The 25,477-nt window shown below is 47.1% G+C and overlaps 1 protein-coding gene across 5 annotated transcripts in view; it reads right to left on the minus strand.

Annotated features, from left to right (window-relative positions):
• Positions 1 to 2,138: 2,138 nt before the first annotated feature.
• LOC129401978 (zinc finger protein 345-like) overlaps positions 2,139 to 25,477 on the minus strand; it is a 29,710-nt gene continuing 6,371 nt past the window's right edge. For 3 of the 5 annotated variants that reach the window (XM_055125655.1, XM_055125654.1, XM_055125651.1), the window contains 7 exons: positions 20,581 to 21,920; positions 13,290 to 13,376; positions 10,075 to 10,159; positions 8,049 to 8,175; positions 6,549 to 6,629; positions 5,468 to 5,544; positions 2,139 to 4,215 (listed from right to left, as the gene is read on the minus strand). In XM_055125655.1, the coding sequence (XP_054981630.1) occupies positions 2,599 to 4,215; positions 5,468 to 5,544; positions 6,549 to 6,629; positions 8,049 to 8,175; positions 10,075 to 10,107 (1,935 nt within the window). In that variant the 5' untranslated portion in view covers positions 10,108 to 10,159; positions 13,290 to 13,376; positions 20,581 to 21,920 and the 3' untranslated portion in view covers positions 2,139 to 2,598. The remainder of the gene's footprint in view (positions 4,216 to 5,467; positions 5,545 to 6,548; positions 6,630 to 8,048; positions 8,176 to 10,074; positions 10,160 to 13,289; positions 13,377 to 20,580; positions 21,921 to 25,477) is intronic. The other 2 variants (XM_055125652.1, XM_055125653.1) reach the window with 2 other exon arrangements.

Here is a 25,477-nt window from a genome sequence, read left to right on the forward strand (position 1 = left end):
AGCCCAGGCCCAAGCCCCGTATCCCACGCAGGTCTGTCTGGCGAAGGCTTCAACCTGTGGCTCTCACTGACGGCCCACAGGTGCTGATAGGTGTCCAGCATCACGTCCATGTAGAACTTTCTCTGAGAGGTATGCAGGCACGTCCACTCCTCTGGGGTGAAGTTCACAGCTACGTTGGGGAAGATTACTACATCCCAAGTTGGGAAAACAGGGGACAGCACTCAGTGCCCTGCCCATCCTGCACCCAAGGTAATGAGGAGAGGACCCCTCAGCCACATAGAGGAGCTAAGGACCTCTCCTCTTGGGAGGAAGAAGCTTCCATGCACAATTAGAAATCAGTCTAAGTCGGCCAGATCTGGTAAAATGTGAGGATGCTATATTAGGAGATTCCTAGAAGTTCAGGCCTTGCACATACACACCCCAGGGCCAATCCCAGAACAACTGCTCACGTGAGCACTGCAGAGAGTAATACGCCTGAGCACAAATCCAGTGGTACTAACGAAACGATGCAGGGTAGGGCTGAAAACCCTAACCACACACCCACCCTGCACTCCACAATTCAGGATCACTAGGAATGAGGAAGCAACACTCAATGGTAATCGAGTGATGCAAAACATGTGTGTAGGACACATTTGTGCCTGTAGGACTCTGAAACATGGTTCAGTGTTTCCCCAAATCCCTCTTGAAGCAAGTGAAAGTGTCTTGATACCAAAGACTTCTGCCGGACACCTTTGCTTCACCTCCTGGGGCCAGCACATTTGTGGAACTACACACAACAACGAGTGAATGTGAGACTGTGATGGAGCAGGCAAGGCTCTCTAGGGTGAAAAGGACAAAATAGGGGAAATGTATATCCTGGGGCTCTAGTCATTGTAGCTGCCAAGGAACATATGGGGCAAGCATACCCCGGGGGTACCCTGATGCCCATTAAAATTGAATCCAGAGCACTGAGCCAAGGAAGACCTAAGCAAATCCACAGAGGAACAAAAAATAAATACAAAAGAAAAGAAAGCAGCAAGATGGAGTAACAATACAGCAAGTACAGGAACAGCAGGTACTGCTGGCAATCCCCACTGTCACATATGGTTCCCCAAGCACTGCCAGGGGCAATGTCAAGTGCAGAGTCAGGAGGAACCCTAGGAATCATCGGGTGTGTTGCCCACATTACCCACCAAAACAAACAAAAAATATCTGAAGAAAATAGCCTTTTGTTCTGGCACCTCATAGTGTTCCTGAGACCTGGCAGGAGTGACTATTGAGCACTGCACTTTTATTAATTCTCCAGTACCACTGGGTGTAGCCACAAACACAAATACAACAAAACAAACGGACAAAAGTGGCCACAAACAACAGTCAGTCACTCTGAGCAGAAGCAACATCCCAGGGCTCTTTCCAGAATCAACTCAGGAACAGACGGCTCTGGAAGCCTGTATGCGCCAGTCACTGCACCACCTCATCTTGTCACTTTCCTCCGACCTGGGGACAGTGTGTCATGGAGTATCACCACTGCCCCCAGCTTCTCATTCCCAAGAATCAGCAGGAAACTCTGTCAAAAGACCTGGAGAAGTCAGAGCTGTGAGCATCAGAATCAATCCAATAAAAATCTGAATACGAGCTGGAGCAATAACACAGCGGGTAGGGCGTTTGCCTTGCAGGCGGCTGACCCAGATTTGATTCCCAGCATTCCATATGATCCCCTGAGCACCGCCAGGAGTAATTCCTGAGTGCAGAGCCAGGAGTAACCCCTGTGCATCGCCAGGTGTGACCCAAAAAGCAATAAAATAAAATAAAATAAAAAATAAATCTGAATACAAGGAATGCACAGATAGTGGGTTGCCACTTGATTGCACAAGGCTGATCAGGATTCCAAGCCCAGTAACCCATAAGGATAATTATTGTCCTCACAGGTATGGATCCCTGAGCTCAGAGTCAGGAGTATGGCCTGAACAAAGCAGGTGTGGCTCCCCAAAACATAACGCAGGAAGTCCTGAAGAATGAAAGTTTGTCTATTCTTCCAGTTCCAAAGGATTCACTGCAACATCTTGGTTGATCTCTACCAAACAACCCCACAAACCAGGGCCTCTGAACCAAGCCAGAGTCCGAGCAAAGAATGAGACAGTGGCAGCTCTGATCGAGGGGTGGTTTTTGTAACTGTTTATTTAGTTTTTATTCAATCACCTTCCACTGGCTTCCATCACCATAACCTATTATTTACAAGTTAAAATACACATCAAGTTCATTCAAATGCCAGGACATTAGCATAGCTGAGGCATAGCTAGTGAGCAACTACATTTCCCTTATAGTACTGAAGTCACCAGGAACTTCACAGGCTACCAGGTTTCTCTATTTCTTGACTGTCCTTTTGCAACCCCCCAATAATCTTTTCCAGGCAAAACATTTTTTACTTAAGGTAGCTTGTTCTGACCTTGGGGATTATTTTGGGAGTCATCCAGTATGAATCTTACCACATTCTTTACATACTTGAGAGTGCTCTCTAGAGTGTATTTTCATGCCTTCTAAGGTCTGAGTGTCTGATGAAGGCCTTCCCCCGCATGTCTGACATTGATGAGGTTGTATTATTCTCTACAAAGTGCTTATTTAGGTACTAAGTTTCAGAGAAGGCCTTCCCACGTTACTTACAAACATAAGGTTTCTCTCCGTATGAATTTTCCTATGACTAAAAAGGTTTGAGGAATGAGAATATGCCTTCCCACATTCCTCACATGCAAAAAGTTTCTCTTCAGTATGAAATCTCCTATGTTGATGAAGGCTGGAGGTGCTACTGAAGGCTGTCCCACACTCTTTACATTTATACGGTTTCTCTCCGGTGTGTATTCTCCTATGAATAGTAAGTATTGAGGATCTCCCAAAGGCCTTCCCACATTCCAGACATACATAAGGTTTCTCTCCAGTATGCATATTCATATGCTCATTAAGACCTGACCCATGAGCAAAGGCCTTTCCACATGCCTTGCATTTATGAGGTTTCTCTCCTGTGTGAATTCTCTTATGAATAGTAAGCACTGAGGATCTGCTAAAGGCCTTCCCACATTCCTGACATACATAAGGCTTTTCTCCCGTATGAGTTCTCATATGATTAGTAAGGACCGATCCCTCGGTGAAGGCCTTTCCACATGCCTTACATTTATGAGGTTTCTCTCCAGTGTGAATTCTCCTATGTACAGTAAGAATTGAGGATGTGCTGAAGGCCTTCCCACACTCCTGACACACATACGGCTTCTCTCCCGTATGCGTTCTCTTATGCTTAGTTAGTACTGATCCATCAGAGAAGGCCTTTCCACATGCCTTACATTTATGAGGTTTCTCTCCAGTATGAATTGTCCTGTGATTCAAAAGGCTTGAGGGATAATCAAAGGCCTTTCCACATTCCTTACAGATATATGGTTTTTCTCCAGTGTGATTTTTCTTGTGCCTCGAAAGGTTTGAGGGATAAGCAAAGACCTTCCCGCAGTCCTGACAGGAATATGGTTTCTCTCCAGAATGAGTCTTCCTGTGATGAGAAAGGTTTGAGTAGCAAGTGAAGGCCTTCCCACAGTCCTGACACGAGTAAGTTTTCATTCCCGTATGAAGTTCCCTGTGAACACTAAGTTGTGAGGATAGAGTAAAGGCCTGTCCACATTCCTTACATGCATGAGGTTTCTCTGCAGTATGCACTGTCCTATGTGCAACAAGGTTTGAGGGGGAAGTGAAAGCCTTCCCACAGTCCTTACACATATACAATTTTTCTCCAATCTGAATGTTTGGACTGCCACACCGGGGTGACACCTGACTCAAAGTTTGTCCTTGCTGCTGACAATCCTGGGGATTCTGACCACTGTGGGTTTCTAAGGAAACATCACGATGCTGAGAACACGGAAAGGCTCCCCCACAATGGTTACTCTTGGATGGATTCAGTCTGTGGTGACTTTGCTCTTGGGTGTGTTGGTGTGAGGGGCCCGCTATAAACAGTGCTTCACAGTCTAGGGTTTGCCCCACTGGGGGCAGTTGTGTACAAAAACTGAGGACAATAGACTGTGAGGGTTTTTTCCCAGGGGAGGGCTTCTTCAGAATGGGGTCATTTTCTCCATTCTGATCACCCTTAGAGGACATCCCACCTGTCTCAGCATCCCCATGGGGCTGAGGGCACGATGGCTCACTCGAGACCTTATCACAGTGAGCAGGATCAGACACATTCCACGTGGGCTGGCTGCTTCCCTGTAGAATAGCAGAGAAGGATTCCAATTATTGTTCCATTCCTTAAGAGCCACCCTGTCAAAAGAAACTAACGCCTGCAGGTTGGTTTCTAACATTTCCATCATAAGGAATGCAATTCCTGACATGTAGATGGTTTTTCCACGGAAAAGCTAATATTTCTACATGGCAGATTCACAAAACAGAAGAATGCAAGGTCATTAAGCTGTCAATTCAATAAATAGATTCATAAAATGGAAATAAGTCTCTCTATACAATACCAAAGAAGCAGTTTCTAGGAAAATACACCTGAATCTGGGTTCAGTTCTAGCTCAATGTGGAGACCATGAAGCACTTGTGAAGGCAATGCTGCAACTAGGCACAACTGAGATGGACCAGAGGCCACTTAAAACATCTCACCACAAGGGGAGATTCCTCTCCAGGATCAATGAGTGTTTTTTGTTCTTTTTCTTTTATAGTTATATATATATGTTTTTCTTTTTGGGTCACACTCGGTGATGCACAGCGATGCACAGGGGTTACTCCTGGCTTTGCACTCAGGAATTACTCCTGGCGGTGCTCAGGGGACCATATGGGATGCTGGGATTTGAACCCGGGTTGACCGAGTGCAAGGCAAACGCCCTACCCGCTGTGCTATCGCTCCAGCCCCTATAGTTTATATTTATTTTTAGGGTGGCACACCAAGCGGTGCTCGGGGATCACTGATGCTAGGTGTCTGGGAACCGTATGTGGTGCTGGAGATGGAGCCCAGGTTTCCATCTTTGTGTAAAGCAAGTTCCCTTTCCAATGCACTTTCACTAGAGCCAACAAACCAGTTCTTTTAAACAATGACCTCTTGAACTTACTTTTATCAAGTGAAAACTCACAGCATTTCTTCCATATAAAGATAGTAGGAATTGGGGCTGAATGACAGTACAGTTGGGATGGTATTGCATGTGGTAGATCCAGGTTTGATTCCTGGCATCCCAATGATCCCCTGAGCTCTGCCGGGAGTAATTCCTAAGTGCTGAGCCTGAAGTAACCCCTCAGCATTTGTGTGGGAATGAAAATGCAACAACAACAATAATAATAATAATAATATCTTTAGATTTTAATATGACTGATTTTAGCACCCAGTGAGACTCCAGACCCTCTACTCCCAGCAATAGGCTCCGAAGTTCCTCCTTGCAATGCCCAACCTCCACCTTTCAACTCAAAATCGTTTCAGTGAGCTATCTCGCCAGCATAATATTTATATTTTACGTGCAAATCGTACCAGCTCACTCCTAGTCGGAGACCCCTCTCCCAAATCAAACTGCTGCAATGCCAAATCCTGAAACCATGGCTTGAGTTCTGAAATTAAACACAGTAACAAATGGAAGAATTAGTAATGGAACATATTTGAATGAGATCTGTTGTGGAGATTGTTGTAAATAGCTTAGGACTTCCCAAAGTAGTTTTTTTGGGATTTTTTTCTCTTTTTGGGTCACACCCAGCAATGCACTCCTGGTTCTGCACTCAGGAATTACTCCTGGCGGTGCTTGGGGAACCATATGGGATACTGGGAATCAAACCCGGGTCAGCCACATGCAAGGCAAACGCCCTACCCGCTGTACTGTCGCTCCAGCCCCTGGGTTTTGTTTTTTAACCAGATCTGGTGATACCAGGAAACCATATGCAACACAAGGGATTCAACCTGGGTGGGATGCATGAAAGGCAAATACCCTCCCTGCTGTGCTATCTCTCACACTCAAATTAGCTTAGTTATGGGCTCACTCGTCCACTGTTTAAACTGAAAAGCAAAGGGCATTCTTAGTGGGTTAGAGAGAACAGCAGGTAGGACATTTACCTTACATGAGGCTGACAGGGGCTAATCCCTGAGCATAAACAAATGTAACCTCTGAGAACCACTAGGAATAATATCTGAAAATTCTCCAGTCTGCTACAGAAAAAAAAATCTGTTAATATACTGACAAAACATGCTACTGATCTGAGAGCAAAGATAAGCATGACAGAGAGGGCAGGAAAAGAGTGGAGCTTCTCATGAACAGGTCACAACGATTCAGGATGCTGTACAACCAGGCCGTTGAGGCACAGAAAGGGAGACAAGGGCCATGAATCCCATGGACTGTTCAACACGCTTGAAAGACAGGGAAGAATAACAACAAAACCAATAAAGCAAAGCGTTGAATAATTCAGTAAGGGATAGTGCAGGGGATGAAGGGCAGCGTAAGCTCAGCACAGATACCTGGATCCAGGAGCCCAAGGGCCTCGGGATCAGTAGCGCATTTCACACTCAATCAGGACACACACACACTGCCCAGGACCCCACCCAGGGAGGGTCCTCAGACACTCACCCGCAGACATGCCTCTCCTCCCTGGCTTCAGGGCTCCTCCTTCCAGCCAGGAGATCATCGCAGGCTTCACCCTGGAATTCCCTGAAGCCCACAGAGAGAGAGAGGCCTGGATTAATGACAAAGAAAAGTGACAGGCCAACCCCACGTGTCCCTAATAAAATCAGGTAAATTCCTGAAAAGGCATGACCAGAATCTCCACTTTTGATTTGCCAGGTTTGTGGTTATCAGAGGCATAAGCACCAGGTTTTAGTTTCAGAATGAAATTGAGTCATGCCAAAGTCTCCAAGAAACACTGGGTTTGAACTCAAGCATTAAAAAAAAAAAAAAAAAAAAAGCATCTGATCGGGTGAGGCCCTAAGAAAGAAATGAACTTGTGGCCAACGTGATAGTCCAGTTTGGCAGGCATGTGCTTGGCACACACATATGGGTTTGATCCCTGGCATCCATATAATCAGCATTGTTGCGAGAAATTCCTGAATATATTGCCTGAGCATTGCTGGGTGTAGTCACCTAACTAAATCAAAACCAAAGGAAAAAAAAAAAAAAAGAAAAATGAAGTTGTGGGTGTGGTGCTGTAGTACAGTGGATAAGACATCAGACATGTAAGCTGCTGACCCTATTTAGTCCACAACACCCCCATGGGCCTCTGAGCACGGCCAGGAGTGATCCCTCAGCACAGAGCCAGGAGGAATGTGGACTGTGGCTCCGAATGAAAATCCAAAGTAAAACCAAAACAAATATAATGAAGTGAAGGGTAGTACAAGAAGTAAATTAGTTCAGCAATGGAAGGAACTATTTTGAGGAACCTGAGTGACAGTGCAGCATGAAGGGTGCTTTGCGATGCACATGGCTGACCCAGGTGGATCCCCCTGCATCCCAGGAGGAAGGACTAACAACTGCCAAGTGTGGCCAAATAACAAAAACAGAAAAAAAAAAAAAAAGAAAGAAATGAACTCGAGAAACAGTGATCCATACTGCTGTCAAAAATCCTGGCCCAGGGGCTGGAGCGATAGCACAGTGGGTAGGGTGTTTGCCTTGCACTCGGCCAACACGGGTTTGAATCTCAGCATCCCATATGGTCCCCTGAGCACCGCCAGGAGTAATTCCTGAGTGCAAAGCCAGGAGTAACCCCTGTGCATTGCCAGGTGTGACCCAAAAAGCAAAAAAAAAAAAAAAAAAAAATCCTGGCCCAGGGGCTGGAGTGATAGCACAGCAGGTAGGGTGTTTGCCTTGCATGCGGCCGACCCAGGTTCGATCCCCGGCATCCCATATGGTCCCCAAAGCACCGCCAGGAGTAATTCCTGAGTGCAGAGCTAGGAGTAACCCCGGAGCATTGCTGGGTATGACCCAAAAAGCAAAAAAAAAAAAAAAAAAAGAAAGAAATTCTGGCCCATCAGAACCATAGCCCCTGGGTTCTGCACAGTTAGCCCTGTTAGCCCAGTTAACCATGGATGTCCATGCAGGTCACGTCAGGTACAATCAGTCCCATGCTGCTCTCACCGATGGCCTGCAGGTGCTGGTAGGTCTCCAGCATCACGTCCCTGTAGAGCTTTCTCTGTCTGGCGTCCAGGCATGTCCACTCCTCCGGGGAGAATCTCACAGCCACATCAGGGAAGGTAATTGTGTCCTGAGTCAACATACAGCAGGGCAGGAGTCAGGGCCCATCTCCACCCCATTACCAGGCTGTGAGGATGGGACCCCTCAGGGCCCTAACAGGGCCCTGGGCCTCGCCCTCGGGAAGAACCAGCCTCGATTTCTTTCTCTCCATGTGCCCTACTGGCTGATGTGGAGAAATCACTCCAAACATCGCTGTAAGGCAGTCAGATCTGGTAGAATGTGAGAACACTATACTAGATGCTTTCTTTATTTTTATTTTTTTTTATTTTTAAATTTAATGCAATTCTCTCTCTCTTTTTTTTTTCTTTTTGGGGCACACTCGGCGATGCTCAAGGGTTACTCCTGGCTCCGCACTCAGGAATTACTCCTGGTGGTGCTCCGTGGACCATATGGGACGCTGGGAATTGAACCCGGGCCGGCTACGTGCAAGGCAAATGCCCCACCCGCTGTACTATAACTTCAGCCCCCTATACTAGATGTTTTCTGAAGGCACCAATCTTGCACATAGCCACCCCAAGGCCAATCCCAAACCACTGGTCCAGTGAGCACTGCAGAGAATAACAATTGAGCACTGAACCAAGGCAAAGCTGGGTTTAGCCCCCAAAATGAAACACACACATACACCCAGCACCCCCACATCCCCTGTCCTAGGAAAGAGAAGGGGATACTCGATGTCTAGCGAGCGACTCAAAGTTGTGTGAGGACATTTGTGCGTGTAAGACTCGGAACTCACAGTTCAGGGCTGCCCCAAATACCTCTAGAACCAGGTAAAAGTGTCTTTTTGTTGTTGCAGTTTGCTTTTTTTCATTAACACCTGGTCATGATTAGCTCTTCCTCCAGCTTTGCACTCTGGAATTACTACTGGCAGTGCTTGGGGAGCCATATGGGAAAAAGGTGATTTACCCTGGACTGGCTGGGAGCAAGGCAAATGCCCTACTGCTGTACTAGCTCTCTGGCCCCAGGTAACAGTGTTTTGACCTCCAACACCTCTGAAGGTCCTGTAGATCCTTTGCTCTGTCTCCCTGGGACTGCTGCTTGCCCAAAACTGCACACACAGCAGAACGACACTGTATGACTGAGCAGGCAAGACTGTCCAGAGCAAAAAGACAAAATAGGGGAAACACAAGTCCTGGTGACCAGAGTCATTGTAGCTGCCAGAGTATATATAGCAGCAACTGGCCCCTGGAGCCCCAATGCCATCAGGATGAATCCAGAGCACAGAGTCAAGAGAAAGCCCAAAGCACCTCCTCTATGGTATAAGAACAAATACAATAGAAACAAAGAAGCAGGATGTACTAATAGTACAGCAGGTACTATTGGGTAGGTATGTAGGTTGACTCCAGCCCCACTCTCCCATATGGTCCCCCAAGCAATGCCAGGTGCAATGTCAAATGCAGAACCAGGAATATACCTGAGAATCACCGATGTGAACCTCCCATCACTTCACAAAACAAAAGAAACTGAAGGTTCCTAAGACCTGGCAGAAGTGATTCTTGAGCACTGAGTTGCAAGAACTTATTGAGCACCACTAGGTGTCACCTCAAACCTAAATACAACAAAACAAGTACAAAGTGGCTCCAAACAGCACTCAGGGGGCTGGAGCGATAGCACAGTGGGTAGGGCATTTGCCTTGCACGCAGCAGACCCGGGTTTGATTCCCAGCATTCCATATGGTCCCCTGAGCACCGCCAGGAGTAATTCCTGAGTGCAGAGCCGAGAGTAAAACCTGTGCATCACCAGGTGTGACCCAAAAAGCAAAAAAAAAAAAAAAAAAAAACCAGCACTCCAGCCAGGAACCACATCACAAGGCTCATTCCTGAAATTCAGAGACACACAGCCCTGGAAGCCCGTGAACTCCTGTCACCACATCCTGTCACCACATCATGCCACCACATCACTCTCCTCTCACCTGGGGACAATGTGTCAGATGGCGCGTCACCATCGTCTCCAGCCTCTGAATTCCCAAGGGTCAGCAGGAGGCTCCGTGGAAATATCTGGAGGAGAAGTCAGAACCGTGAGCACCAGAGAGAACAACCCTGGGCCCTGACCAGAAGCCCTAGCATCAGATCTAGCCAGCCTCACTCTTAAGCACTGCTCACAGACTCGCCCAGAGAGACACTGCCAGATGTTTCTTCCTCTTCTAAGAATGCAGAAGCAGGCTGGGATCCAGGCTGCCCATTGTTCTCAGGAAGACAAAGCAAGCAGCTGACCTGCTGCCCCATCTCTCAGGGACTTTGGGTCCACTCAAACTAAAAATCTTATAGTATCTAAACAAAAGTCTAGCAGAACAGATGACAATTAGATCCCGGAGCCAGAGCAATAATAGCACCTAGAGGAGGGCAGTTACCTTGCACGCAGCTACCCTGGTTTGATCCCCTGCATCCCACAAGTTTTCCCAAACTGCACCAGGAATGATTCCTGAGTGCGGAGTCAGAAGTAACTCCAGACTACTGCTAGGTGTGGCCCCGAACCAAAAACAGGTAACATAAAAAATGTGAATTGTGTAGTTAGTAGAAAAAAAGAACATCTAATTTCATAACTTTCTGGATTTTACCCAATGTAAAAGATTTTTAATGACTGCCACAGGGATAACACAGAGCACAGGTGTTTGCCTGGCAAGCACTTCAACTATGTTTCAATCCCCATCAGCCCAAAGGCTCCCCACGCATTGCATGGGGTGCGTGGGGTGATCAATGAGCAGAGCCCTCTATTCCAGAGCAGACCTCGAGGAGTAACTTATGAGTATCGCCAGGCCTGACCTCCAATCAAAAGAAAAAAAAAAATCAATAAATTTAGGGGCCGGAGCTTACAGCCCAGTAGGGTATTAACCTTGCACATGGTCCCCAGGACCCCACCAGGTACGATACACAGCAACCACAGGGTATGACCCAAAAAACAAACCAAAAAAAGTAGTATTTGTTTATTATTCAACACCTGCCAGCCAGCTTTGTAAGACACAGGTTTGCGTTTTGGGGCCACAAGTGAAAGAATTTGGGCTTGTTCGTGGAGGTGCTTAGGGCACCCTGGGTTGTGTCATTTGACTTTTCTGACCCCAAAGTCAAATTCTATATCAATCTTATGAATCTTGTAATAAGGACATGACTGGCATGATGGTGGAGCAGGGATGAGGCCCACTTGGTAGAGGCCATGGCAGGGCTGCTGGCACTTGGCAGTTCCTAGTGTCACGTTGAGCACAGGCTGCAATTTCACAGGTGTGCAGGGGCTACAAAGAGAGGTCAGTGGCCAGGCACTTGCCATGCATGCGGCAGACTCAACTTCACACCCTGAATCCCTAAGGATGCTCAGGGGTTACCCCTGAACACCACTGGGTTTGGCAGAAACCCCCATTTCCATTCCCACCCACCCACTACCCCCCTGCCCAAAAATCAAGGCAAAGAGGAAGTTATCTACTGACAGCAGAGGTGTGAAATCCAGCAATATATTCTCAAAGATTAGTTCTTTGCTTTGTTTTTGTTTGGGAGCCACCCAGGCAGGGCTCAAAACTTACAGACCATGTTTTCACAGAATACCAAATTTTACTTGTTTGGGTTTGTGATTTTGTACAAGAAAAGTAGGGCCAAAAGAAATTGAATGGTGCAAGTCCATAATTTTTCTCAGAGACTCCAACTCCTTCTTTTCCTCCTGACAGCCTGAGTGTATTCCAGAATGTTCACACCATAGAAATTCCAATGAAGGTATGAACAGATGGGCAGGAAGGCTGATCAGACAGGGCCAGCAGGAAGCCTGGAGGGAGGGCCTTCCCTGGTACCCACTGTCCACTTGCTGCCTGAGCACAGAGCAAGGCGCAGTCCTCAAACACTGGCAGGTGTGGTCCAAGTCCCACCCAATCTACTCCAGAGTACTGAGACAGACCCAAGGAGAGGAGCTCAGATGGCTGAGCACCTGCTTTACTGGTGGGGATGCATCACCTCAGAAACACACAAACAGAAGGGGAGAGTTCCTGACCATCTCCATGTTTTCAGTAAAACTGGTAAAAAAAAAAGCAGAAGACAGACCCATACTGCCAAAAAGTACTTCAAGGAGCTGGAGCGATAGCACAGCGGGTAGGGCGTTTGCTTTGCATGCGGCTGACCCGGGTTTGATTCTCAGCATCCCATATGGTCCCCTGAGCACCACCAGGATTAATTCCTGAGTGCAGAACCCGGAATAAGCCCTGTGCATCGCCAGGTGTGACCCAAAAAGCAAAAAAGCAAAACAAAACAAAAAGTACTTCAAGAATGCTCAAGTGTCAAAACAAATGCTGGAGTGAGATTTTTTTTTTTGCGGGGGGGGGGGGGGGCGGGGGTTGTGAGAGCCCGGCAGTGCTCAGGGAACTCTATGAGGTGCTGGGGATCAAACCACTAGGCCACATGCAAGGAAAGTGTCCCGTTTGCTCTCCTACTGCTCCAGCTCGCTCTCTTTCTTTCTGTTTTTTTTTTTTCTTTTTGGGTCACACCCAGCGATGCTCAGGGGTTACTCCTGGCTTTACACTCAGGAATTACTCCTGGTAGTGCTTGGGGGACCATATGGGATGCCGGGGATCAAACCCGGGTCGGCTGCGTGCAAGGCAAACGCCCTACCCGCTGTGCTATCGCTCTGGCCCCTCTTTTTCTTTCTCTCTCTCTCTCTCTCTCTCTCTCTCTCTCTCTCTCTCTCTCTCTCTCTCTCTCTCTCTCTTCCTTCCTTCCTTCCTTCCTTCCTTCCTTCCTTCCTTTCTTTCTCTTTCTTTCTTTCTTTCTTTCTTCTTTCTCTTTCTCTTTCTCTTTCTCTCTTTCTCTCTCTCTTCTTTCTCTCTTTCTCTCTCCTTTCTTTCTTTCTTTCTTTCTTTCTTTCTTTCTTTCTTTCTTTCTTTCTTTCTTTCTTTCTTTCTTTCTTTCTTTCTTTTTCTTTCCCTCCCTCCCTCCCTCCCTCCCTCCCTTCTTTCCTTCCTTCCTTATCTTTTGTGGTATTTGGGCCACTCCTCTCGATGCTCAGACAATCCCCTGGGGTGCCAGGGGATAGACTCCAAGTTGGCCCTGAGCAAGACATGCCCTCCTGGCTGTACTAAGGTTCACAGCCCTTGAGTGAGACATTTAAAACCTAGTGCAGCTGGTCCCTGCAAACCCCGTTTCTGCAAGTACTCACATGAACAGAAGGGGGAGCCTCTGGTTCGGGAGAGATGGACAATGAGGAATGCTTGCAAACTTGACAGATGAAGCAGAAATTCTTTTTCTGGAAAAAAATAAAATCATATAGAGTTAGCAGAGATAGTACTGTTGATAGGGTGCTTTTCATTCAATCAGCTAAACTGGGGTAAATATGTAAAAGCATATAGGTTTCCCCAACCCAGCACTGCCAGGAAATATACCTGAGCTAAGATCCAAGAGTAAGCCCTGAGCACTTGCCAGCTATGGCCCAGAAATTACAGTTAAAGGGGCTGGAGCGATAGCACAGTGGGTAGGGCATTTGCCCTGCACACGGCCGACCCAGGTTCGATTCCCAGCATCCCATATGGTCCCCTGAGCACTGCCAGGAGTAATTCCTAAGTGCAGAGCCAGGAGTAACCCCTGTGCATCGCCAAGTGTGACCAAAAAATAACAGAGAAAAAAATTATAATTAAAAATAACAATCAATCGGGGCTGGAGAGATAGCACAGCGGGTAGGGCGTTTGCCTTGCACGCGGCCGACCTGGGTTCAAATCCCAGCATCCCATATGGTCCCCTGAGCACGGCCAGGGGTAATTCCTGAGTGCAGAGCCAGGAGTAACCCCTGTGCATCGCCAGGTGTGACCCAAAAAGCAAAAAAAAAAAAAAAATAACAATCAATCACTGTCACCCTGTTGCTCATCGATTCACTCAAGCGGGCACCAGTAATGTTTCCATTGTGAGGCTTGTTGTTACTGGTTTTTGGCATAATGAATACGCCATGGGTAGCCTGCCATGGGTAGCTTGCCAGGCTCTGCCGTGCGGGCTAGATACACTCGATAGCTTGCCGGGAGGGGCGGAGGAATCGAACTCGAGTTGGCTCCGTGCAAGGCAAGCACCCTACCGGTTCACAGGGGCTTGCGAGATAGTACAGCAGTTGATGTTCTTTTCTTGCACACGGTCACCCCAGATGTGACATCCTACATGTTTCCCTGAGCACCATCAGGAGTGACCTCTGAGTGCAGAGGTAGCAATAACCCCTAAGTATTTCTAAGACTCCTCCACTACAAAAATAAAACTATTAAAAATTAATTATTAATTATTTAAAATTTAATTATTTAAAATAAATTAATAGGGCTAGAGCGATGGCACAGCGGGTAGGGCATTTGCCTTGCACGCGGCCAACCCAGGTTCGATTCCCAGCATCCCATATGGTCCCCCAGCACCGCCAGGAGTAATTCCTGAGTGCAGAGCCAGGAGTAACCCCTGTGCATCACCAGGTGTGACCCAAAAAGCAAAGCGAAACAAAAATAAAATAAAATAATAAAGTTGTGGCGGCCAATGGTGATCCTAGATTGTATTATGAAAGGGCTGGAGCACATCCTGGAAGTGCCCGGGCTACTTCCTGCTAAGTTTGCACACTTGGTTACAGGAACCCATGTCCTAACACAGGTAATTCCTCCGTCCTAGCCAGAGTACTGCATTCTCTTAAACCTCTGATCCTCCTGGACCCCCAAAACCTACCGAAGTAGCATGAAATGTGAAGATCAAAAGGTTCCACCAAATACTTTTTTTTTTTTTAATTACCAAATACTTTTGAGCCCCACATTGCACAGGGCAAGAGGGTAGTACACTGAGGGGTTGGAGGGTGTTCTCTTTGCATGCAACTGACTTGGATTGGGCTTGGGCACCCCATAGGACATGAGCGTCACTAGAAGCGACCCCTGAACACTACCGATATCTTTCAAAAATAAACAAAACTTTAAAAAAATCTTTGAAAAAGTGAAAAACATGAAAGTTAAAATACCTCCCAGTCCTCTCCAACGGGTCCCCACACCCCCATCAATTTGCAGGTAAACTGAGGCTTCTTCTGGCTCTTGACACTTTGTTTGGGGGCCAGAAGATAGGTCAGCAGGGAGAGCACTAGCCTCGCATCCTGACACCCTATGGGGTCCCCCAGGTCCCCAGGAGGGATTCCTGACCAAAGAGCCAGGAGTCAGCCGGGTGCGGCCCTAAAACACAATTAAAAACAAATTTTTTTTGCTTTTTTTTTTTTTTTGCTTCTTTTTTTGAGTCACACCTGGCGATGCACAGGGGTTACTCCTGGCTCTGCACTAAGGAATTACTGTTACTCCTGGCGATGCTCAGGGGACCCTATGGGATGCTGAGAATCAAACCTGGGTAGGCCATGTGCAAGGCAAACGCCCTACCTGCTGTGCTACTGCTCCAGCCCCTAAAAACAAATTTTATCAGAAAATACTTTCTGTTCTGTTTGCTCTTATTTTTCTTGTTTGTGAAACTTTCCGAATGACTTTTGCTCTTTAAGCTCATTTTTTCTCTCCACCTCATCCATCAATCCTAAGCACCACCGGGTGCCATCAGCGCCCACCCTCGGGACTAGCAACCCCCTTATGCACCTTTCAAAATAAGTTATCCTCAGTAAAAACTCCCTTGTTTCCCTAAAAACAATTAATAAATAAGATGAACCTTTCCGCAGAAGAGCTTGGTTTGTCCCAGGTGAGGGGCCGCCACCCCAGCCACTCACAAGGCGGAAACCACCGCAGAGGTTTAGGGCGCTCAGAGCGACCATTCTGCGGGTGGTGAAGAAACCGGCCTTCCGGGACCCCCCTGTTGCCCCTGGGTCCCCCCCTTCCCTGCTCCTCCCCAACTCCTCACCCACACAGCCATGGCTGCTGACTGGAGTTTCCACCCCAAGGGCAAGGACCCCAGGGAAAAAGACCCCAAGGATTCCTGATAAGGTACTTTCTCCTCAAGAAAGTTATTTTTTTTTTATTTTTTAATTTTTACTTTATTTTATTATTTTTATTATTTATTATTTTTTATTAATGAATCACTGTGAGGGTACAGTTACAGATTTACATATTTTCATGCTTGTGTTTCAGTCATACAATGCTCGAGTACCCATCCCTCCACCAGTGCCCATTCTCCTCCACCTATGACCCCAGTATCCCTCCCACTCCCATCCTATCCCCCCACCCCACCCCGCCTCTGTGATAGGATGTTCCCTTTTGTTCTCTCTCTCCTTTTGGATGTTGTGGTTTTCTTTTTTTTTTTTTTTAATTTATTTATTTTTAATTAGAGAATCACCGTGAGGGTACAGTTACAGATTTATACACTTTTGTGCTTATATTTCCCTCATACAAAGTTTGGGAACCCATCCTTCACCAGTGCCCATTCTCCACCACCCATAAACCCAGTGTCCCTCCCACCCTCCCCAATCCCATCTCCCCCCCACCCCACCCTGCCACTGTGGCAAGGCATTCCCTTCTGTTTTCTCTCTCTAATTAGCTGTTGTGGTTTGCAATAAAGGTGTTGAGTGGCCGCTGTGCTCAGTCTCTAGCCCTCATTCAGCCCGCAACTCCCTTCCCCCACATGGCCTTCGACTACAATGTAGTTGGTGATCGCTTCTCTGAGTTGACCTTTCCCCGGAACGTGAGGCCAGCCTCGAAGCCATGGAGTCAACCTCCTGGTACTTATTTCTACAGTTCTTGGGTGTTAGTCTCCCACTCTGTTATTCTATATACCATAGATGAGTGCAATCTTTCTATGTCTGTCTCTCTCTTTCTGACTCATTTCACTCAGCATGAAACTTTTCATGCCCATCCACTTGACTACAAAATTCTTGACCTCCTTTTTTCTAACAGCTGCATAGTATTCCATTGTATAGATGTACCAAAGTTTCCTCAACCAGTCATCCGTTCTGGGGCATTCGGGTTTTTTCCAGATTCTGGCTATTGTAAACAGTGCTGCGATGAACATACATGTGCAGATGTTGTTTCGATTGTACTTTTTTGCCTCTCTGGGATATATTCCCAGCAGTGGTATTGCTGGGTCAAATGGGAATTCAATATCTAATTTTTTGAGAGTCCAAATTGTTTTCCAGAAGGGCTGAACCAGTCGGCATTCCCACCAGCAGTGAAGAAGGGTCCCTAGGAAAGTTATTTTTTTTTCCCATTTCTGTTTGGATCAGGTGGCCTTAACATCTGTGGGGTCGCCAGGTCTGGGATAGATGGAGAGGGAGAGTCTGAACAGACGTCATATAAAGCACAAAATCTTTATGTTTTCACTAAGGGAGCAAAAATTGACAAATTCGGGGATGGAGCAATAGCACAGTGGGTAGGGCGTTTGCCTTGCACATGGCAGAACTGAGTTCGAATCCCAGCATCCCATATGGTCCTCTGAGCACCGCCAGGGACGATTCCTGAGTGCAGAGCCAGGAGTAACCCTTGTGCACCACCAGGTGTGACCCAAAAAGAAAAAAAAAAAAAATCACAAATTCCTTCCTTGTGAACCCACAAGGACCACACCCCAGTCCGGACCTAGTCGTGACCCACCAACCACCACCCCCCTAAAAATATTGCTCAGAAATTACTGGGCATTAATATTCAGATATCATATTTTGTGGGGTTTTTTGGGGGGGCACATTTAGCAATGTTGAGGACTCATTCCTGACTGCTCAGGCATCACTTGCTCAGGGGTGCTGAGGGATGCTTGGTCAGCTACTTTCCAGTTGGACTATCTCTCTGAGTCCTGATTTTTGTTTTCATTGCACTGAACTTCCAGTTGTTAGAGTAGCTTCAGCCATTCATATTCTCACAGTGACAGGAGTGAGCTACAAACTAAGCGAATCACTGGCCCAAAATGGGGGGCTCAGGGCTGGCCCAGAAGGGGGCTCAAGAATTGGTAATGAGGGGCTGGAGCAATAGCACTGCGGGCAGGGTGTTTGCCTTGCATGCGGCCAACACAGATTCGATTCCCAGCATCCCATATGGTCTCCTGAGCACCGCCAGGGCTAATTCCTGAGTGCAGAGCCAGGAGTAACCCCTGTGCATTGCCGGGTGTGACCCAAAAAGCAAAAAAATAATAATAATAATAATAAATAAATATTTTTAAAAAAGAATTGGTAATGAATAGGAAAGTATTATATGTGTAAGCAATATTCCTTTGTATGTGTTTGTGTGGGCTGAAGTGATAGCACAGCGGTAGGGCATTTGCCTTGCATGCAGCTGACCCAGGTTCAATTCCTCCGCCCCTCTCAGAGAGCCCAGCAAGCTACCACAGAGTATCTAGCCCACACAGCAGAGCTTGGCAAGCTACCTGTGGCATATTCGATATGCCAAAAACAGTAACAAGTCTCACAATGGAGACGTTACTGGTGCCCGCTGGAGCAAATCAATGAGCAATGAGATGACAGTGATACAGTGATGTGTTTGTGTGTGTGTTCATAGCTATTGGTGCTCTCAACTACTCCTATCTCTGTGCTCAGCAACTCTTCAAACAGTGCTCAAGTTCAACAATGCAGTGAATTCAATCAGTATCTAAAATGGATCAGCCCCATACACAAAAAGTCCCTTCACCGCTATGCAGCTGGGTACTGTTTTAGTAGTTTAGTAGAAGATGAATTATCTAGCAAAAATTAAATTCTTCTGGGGCTGGAGCCATAGCACAGCGTGTAGGGCATTTGCCTTGCACGCGGCCAACCCGGGTTTGAATCTCAGCATCCCATATGGTGCCCTGAGCAACACCAGGAGTAATCCCTGAGCATCGCCAGGTGTGACCCAAAAAGCAAAAATAAATAAATAAATAAATAAATAAATAAATAAATAAATAAATAAATAAATAAATTCTTCTAAATTTGAATCAGTGGGCAATAACAGCAGGTGTGTAGGAGAAAGTCTCTTTTTCAGACATGTTGACCTATTGTTCATCTTTGATGACTGATATTTGTTATAATAAAATAGGAAGTTTAGTTTAAAAGTTTACTTTTTAATTAATGGAGTTATTCGATAAGTACATTAGTGTACTGAATTTCTTGTAACCGCTCCACAAGGGCACCTGCCAGTCATGGAGTAAAATAGGAACAATAGGTTAGGGTCCCCCTCAAGTGAGGTAGCTAATGATCAATAGTTGATTGTTTTGTGTAATCGCTTTTGCTTGCTTCTATAACAATGCTTGCTTTGCTCTGCTTATATAAATTTACTGAGTGCCAGGATATGAGCCCAATTTTGTGGGTGCTTATGAAAATGACAGAGGCACCAGGATGCAGTTTTTCCTAACCAAAAGCCTGTGCTGCTGGGAGACTGCTGCTCTTGCCTAGCAGGACAGTTCACCAACTGGTATGAACATTCTCCTCCAAATTTTATTCTCTTGATATCTCTGGTGGTCTTTTAATCGTAACCCCACAACATTTGAGGCCGATTAAGGATCTGATGATGAACCCCAATACCCCATTTCCTGGGGATGGTCATAGAGATTCTTCAAAGGACCACTTTGCCTTTGCTTTGTTCAAACCTTTGCCCAGTTGCCCAGGGTGTCAGCCAAACTGATGCCCCCAAATCTCTTTGATTTGGCTCTCAGGAGCCCTCTGTTCCTCACCGGGGAGCCACTGTTGATCTTCTCTCTCTGGGCTGTAAAGTCACTATCTGAGACTGTGTGGAAGGCTGGACACAGCGCTACTGCCCCATCAGGCCTGGGGGTGAGACACTGCCATGGGCAATTCTGCCATTTAAAACTGTGCAAACACATTATTCTCAGGATCAGTGAGTTTTTTGTTCTTTAGGTTTTCTTGTTTGTCTTTATTTGGGGAGGGGGCACACCAAGCAGTGCTCAGGGATGAGTTCTACTGGGATGCTGGAGACCATATGGGGTGCGACAGATGGAGCCCAGATTTCCATCTCATACAAAGCAAATGTCCTTCCCACTGCACTATCACTAGAGCCCACAAGCCCATAAACAAGTTCTTTTTTTTTTTTTTGGTTTTTGGGTCACACCTGGCGATGCACAAGGGTTGCTCCTGGCTCTTCACTCAGGAATTACTCCTGGTGGTGCTCAGGGGACCATATGGGATGCTGGGATTAGAACCCGGGTCGGCCGCGTGCAAGGCAAACGCCCTACTCGCTGTGCATCACTCCAGCCCCAAGTTCTTTGAAACAATTAACACTTGTACTAACTTTCTATAGAAGGCAAACTAACAGTCTTCCACTGGTATGAAAATTAATAATAAAAATAAAAATAATAATATGAAAAAAACCTAAACCACTGTCTTTAGCTTTAGGACTTACTGATTTCAGTGCCAAGTGAGACTAAGACCCTCAGTACTCAGAATTACGCTCTGGATTTCCTCCCTGTGATGTTGAGACCACACATGTCATGGCGGAGATGGAGCAGATGTCATGGCGGAGATGGAGCCCGGAATGTCACCTTTCAAGAAACATGCACTGAACTCTAAATATCCCTCAGCATAACATTTATTTCAAATACTCAAATCTTACCAGCTCATTCGGATTCAGTGACCCCGTTCCCAAATCAAACTGCAGCAATGCCAAATCCTGAAGCTGAGGTTTGAATTCTAAAATCAAGCACAATATGCAATGGAAGAATCAATCCAGTGTTGAATGGAATGTAGTTGAATGAGGTTGAGCAGGTAAAGGAACCGTCTCTATGGTTCTCATATTTCAAACAAGCCAAAAGCAAAGGGAAGGTTCACTGGGAGGACCATGTGAGGAGCTTGGCAATCCCCAAACCAGTTTTCGGGTTTTGATTTCTCACCAAACCCAGTGATGATTGAAGAACTATATGGGATGCCAGGGATTCAATATGGGTCTGCCATGTGTAGGGCAAGCACATCCTTGCTGTACAAATTACCTTTGCTATGATAATTTCAATCTTTAAACATAAAGACAAAAAATATTTCTTAGTAGTTGGGAAGCAACAGCGGGTAGGTTATTAGCCTCAGATGAAGCTGACGGGGCTGATCCCAGAACAGTCAAAAGCAAGCTCTGAGAAGGGCTGGAGCGATAGCACAGAGGGTAGGGCACTTGACTTGCACGCAGCCAACCCGGGTTCGATTCCCAGCATCCCATATGGTCCCCTGAGCACCACCAGCGGTAATTCCTGAGTGCAGAGCCAGGAGTGACCCTTGAGTATCACCGGGTGTGACCCCCCCCCAAAAAAAAGTAAGCTCTGAGAATGGCCAGGAAAGAGCATCCCTTGGACCCACCAATAAATAAATAAATAAATTTGTTAATATAGTGAATCAGTCACTGTCATCCTGTTGCTCATCGATTTGCTGGAGCGGGCACCAGTAACGTCTCCATTGTGAGACTTGTTACTGTTTTTAGCATATCGAATACACCACGGATAGCTTGCCAGGCTCTGCCGTGTGGGCGAGATACTCTCAGTAGCTTGCCGGGCTCTCTGAGATGGGCAGAGGAATTGAACCCAGGTGGGCTGCATGCAAGGCAAATGCCCTACCCGCTGTGCTATGTGCTATATTGCTCCAGCCCAATATAGTGAAAAACCATGTTAATGATCCAAGGACAGATATAAGAATGACTGAGAGAACACAGGGCTATCCAGGTCATTCCAGTGTCCCTAGAATCATTAGAAGTGAACCCAAGCAGTGAAATAGTGCAGAGTCTGATGGGGTGAGACCCTAAGAAAGAAATAAGCTTGTGGGGGCCGGAGTGACAGTAGAGCAGGTAGGGTCTTTGTCTTTCACGTGAGTAACCTGGGTTCAATCCTTGGCATTTCATATGGTCCTCTGGTCAGCGCTAGAAGTAATTCTTAAGTACAGAGTCAGGAGTAATCACGGAGTATCGCCAGGTGTCACCTAAGGAGCCAAAAACAAAAAGATAAAATGAACTTGTGGCCAGAGTGATAGTCCAGCAGGGCGGGCACTTACTTGCCTGACACACATATGGGTCTGATTCCTGGCATCCATACGGGCCAGAAGTACTGCCGGGAGAAATTCCTGAATATATACCCAGGAGTAATCCCTGAGTATTGCCAGATATAGCCACATAAATAATAAAACTGTGGGCCTGATGCGGGAGGAGTACAGTGGCTGAGGCACCAGCCTTGAAAGTTGCTGACTGGGTTCATCCACAGCACCCCTATGGGCCCATGAGCACTGAAAGGAGTGAACCTTTAGCACAGAGCCAGGAGGAATATGCACTGTGGCTCCGAATCAAAACCCAAAGCAAAACTAAAACGAACACACTGTAGTGAGGTATAGCACAAGAAGTAAATTAATTTGGCAATGGAAGGAGCTATTTAGAGGAACCTGAGCGACAATACAGTGCAGAGGGCACTTGCCTTGTATGTGGCCGACCCCAGTCTATCCCCTGCATCCCATTTGGCCCCAGAGCCACCAAGAATGCGGGACCCAAAAATTGATGCTGGATGAGGTCAAAAACACTAAATACACACCCCTGCACCCCACAGCCCATGATCACTAGGGACAAGAAGGGTACATTCAATGTCCAGTGAGAACTCAAGACTGTGTGTGGACATGTGTGCCTGTAGGGCTCTCAACTAAAGGTCCAGAGCTGCCTCAAAGCCCTCTCAAAGCAGGTTAGTGGGAGCTGGAGTAATAGCACAGTGGGTAGGGCATTTGCCTTGCACGTGGCTAACAACGGTTCGATCCCCAGCATCCCATATGGTTCCCCAAGCACCGCCAGGAGTAATTCCTGAGTGCAGAGCCAGAAGTATCCACTGTGCATCACTGGGTATGACCCAAAAAGCAAAAAACAAACAAACAAACAAAAAACAGGTAATGACTTGATCCTGAAGACCTCTGCCAGCTGCAGAGATACTTTACTCCATCTCCCTGAGACCAGAACACTCCCAGAACTGCACACACAGTGTGTGAACTTGAGACTGTGCAAAGAGCAGGCAAGACTCCAGAGTGGGAAGGACAAATTAGCAGAAATGCATGTTCTGGAGCCCAAGTCAGTGTAGCTCCCGGGGCACATATAGGGTCAACACACCCCAGGAACCCCTTATGCTATCTAGGTGTGAATCAGAAGCACAAAGCCAAGAGGAAGCCCTGAGCACCTCCACCCATGAAAGGAAACACAGCAGCAGGATGGAGTAACAGGACAGCAGGTACAGGGCTGTGCGATCCCCTCCAACCCATACAGTACCCTAAGCACTGCCAGGTGAATGTCAAGTGCAGAGCCAGGTGTAATACCTAAGAATCACTGGTGTGTGGGGCCGGAGCGATAGCACAGCGGGTAGGGCGTTTGCCTTGCACGCGGCTGACCCGGGTTCGATCCCCGGCATCCCATATGGTCCCCCAAGCACCGCCAGGAGTAATTCCTGAGTGCAGAGCCAGGAGTAACCCCTGAGCATCGCTGGGTGTGACCCGAAAGCAAAAAAATAAAAAAAAAATAAATAAAAAATCATTGGTGTGGGGCTGGAGTGATAGCACAGCGGGTAGGGCGTTTGCCTTGCACACAACCAACCTGGGTTCGAATCCCAGCATCCCATATGGTTCCCTGAGCAGTGCCAGGGGTGATTCCTGAGTGCAGAGCCAGGAGTGACCCCTGTGCATTGCCGGGTGTGACCCCCCACCAAAAAAAAAGGAAAAAAAAAAAAGAATCACTGGTGTGGCTCCCTTTATCCCCGCCAAAAAAACTAACCAAAAAACCCTGTAAAAGTTAGCCTTGGGTTCACGGTATCTCACAGGGTTCCCAAGGACTTGGCAGGAGTGATCCTTGAGCACTGAGCTGGGAGTGCTCCCTGAGCACTGCTGGACGTGGCCCCAAGCAGCAGAGTCAGGCACTCCAACCAGGAGCCACATCCAAGATCTGCTTTCTGAAACAACTCGGGAGACAGATGTCCCTAGGACTCTGTGCACTCCTGTCACTGCATCCTCTCATCTTGTAACTCTCCTCCTACCTGGGTCAGTGGGTCACATGGTGCATCACCATCTTCCCCCACCTCTATAGTTCCTGAGGATTTACAGGAGGCTCCGTGTAAAGCCTGGAGGAGAAGTCAGAGCCATGAGCACCAGAGAGGAGCACAACCCATATGGCCCTGACCAAAAAAAAGTCCCTTCATTAGAGATGGAAACCCTGGCCGACCACACTCTTGGGCACCAGCTCACAGACCCACCAGGACAGACTGCCAGATGCTCCTTCCTCTTCAGTGGATGCAGAAATGGGTTGGAATCCAGGTTGCCCATTGCTTTCAGGGAAGGCAAGGCAAGCAGCTGACCTGCTGTCCTATCTCTCTGGCCCCTTGGTTTCTAACTGAAAATGTTCTAAACAAAAATCGAGTGTTAGAGATGAAAATTAGTTCCGAGAGCCAGAGCCAGAGCACATCGGGGAGGGCAACTGCCTTGCACAGGGCTGACTCTGGTTTGATCCCCGCATCCCATAGGGTACCCCGAGCTCACCGGGAGTAACTCCTGAGCTCAGAGTCAAGAGTAAGCCCTGAGCATTGCGGGCTGTGCCCCCCAAACAAAAGCACACAAAAAAAGTGACTTGTGTGCTCAATAGAAAAATGAACATCTTAATTTCACAACTTTCTGGACTCTACCCAGTGGAAAACCAATTTTATGACGGTCACAGAGATAGCACAGAGCATGGGATGCTTTCTTGACAGGCAGCCAACTCAGGTTCATCTCCATCACCCCAGTGTCCCCAAGATGAGCATGGAGTGATCAACGAGCATAGAGCCTGGAGTAATCCCTGAGCATCGGCAAGCATGGCCTCCAAAAACAAATCAATAAATTTAGGGGCCAGAACTATAGTTTTGTAGGGTATTGGCCTTGCACAAGGCTAACCTGGATTCAGTCCCCACACCCTTCGGTACCGTAAGTAGCAATACAGGGTATAAACCAAAACACAAAAGAAAAAAAAATTTAGGGACTGGAGCGATAGCACAGTGGATAGGACATTTGCCTTGCACGCAGCCGACCCAGGTTCAATCCCCAGCATCCCATATGGTCCCCCAAGCACTGCCAGGAGTAATTCCTGAGTGCAAAGCCAGGAGTAACCCCTGAGCATCGCTGGGTGTGACCCAAAAAAGAAAAAAAAAATTTAGGTTTTGAGTCAGCCACCACCACTAAGTTTCATAGGACACAGGTTTGGATCTTTGAGCCACAAATGGGGGAATTTGGGCTTATTCCTGAAGTACTTGGGGGATCCTTCATTGTGCTAGAGATTGTACCATGGCAGGCTGATTGCAAGTCCAGGGCCTGCACTCCTGGCCTCTCTCTGACCCCAGGAATTCAAATTCTATATAAATCCTGTGAACCTCACTAGAAGGAAACAGACTGGCATGACAAGGGGCAGGCATGAGGCCCAGCTAGTAGAGGCCATGGCAGGACTGCTGGCACATGGCTGCAGTTTTCAAAGGTTTGCAGGGGCTGAAAATAGA

Source organism: Sorex araneus, chromosome 2 (assembly GCF_027595985.1).
Source record: "Sorex araneus isolate mSorAra2 chromosome 2, mSorAra2.pri, whole genome shotgun sequence".
NCBI lineage: Eukaryota > Metazoa > Chordata > Mammalia > Eulipotyphla > Soricidae > Sorex > Sorex araneus.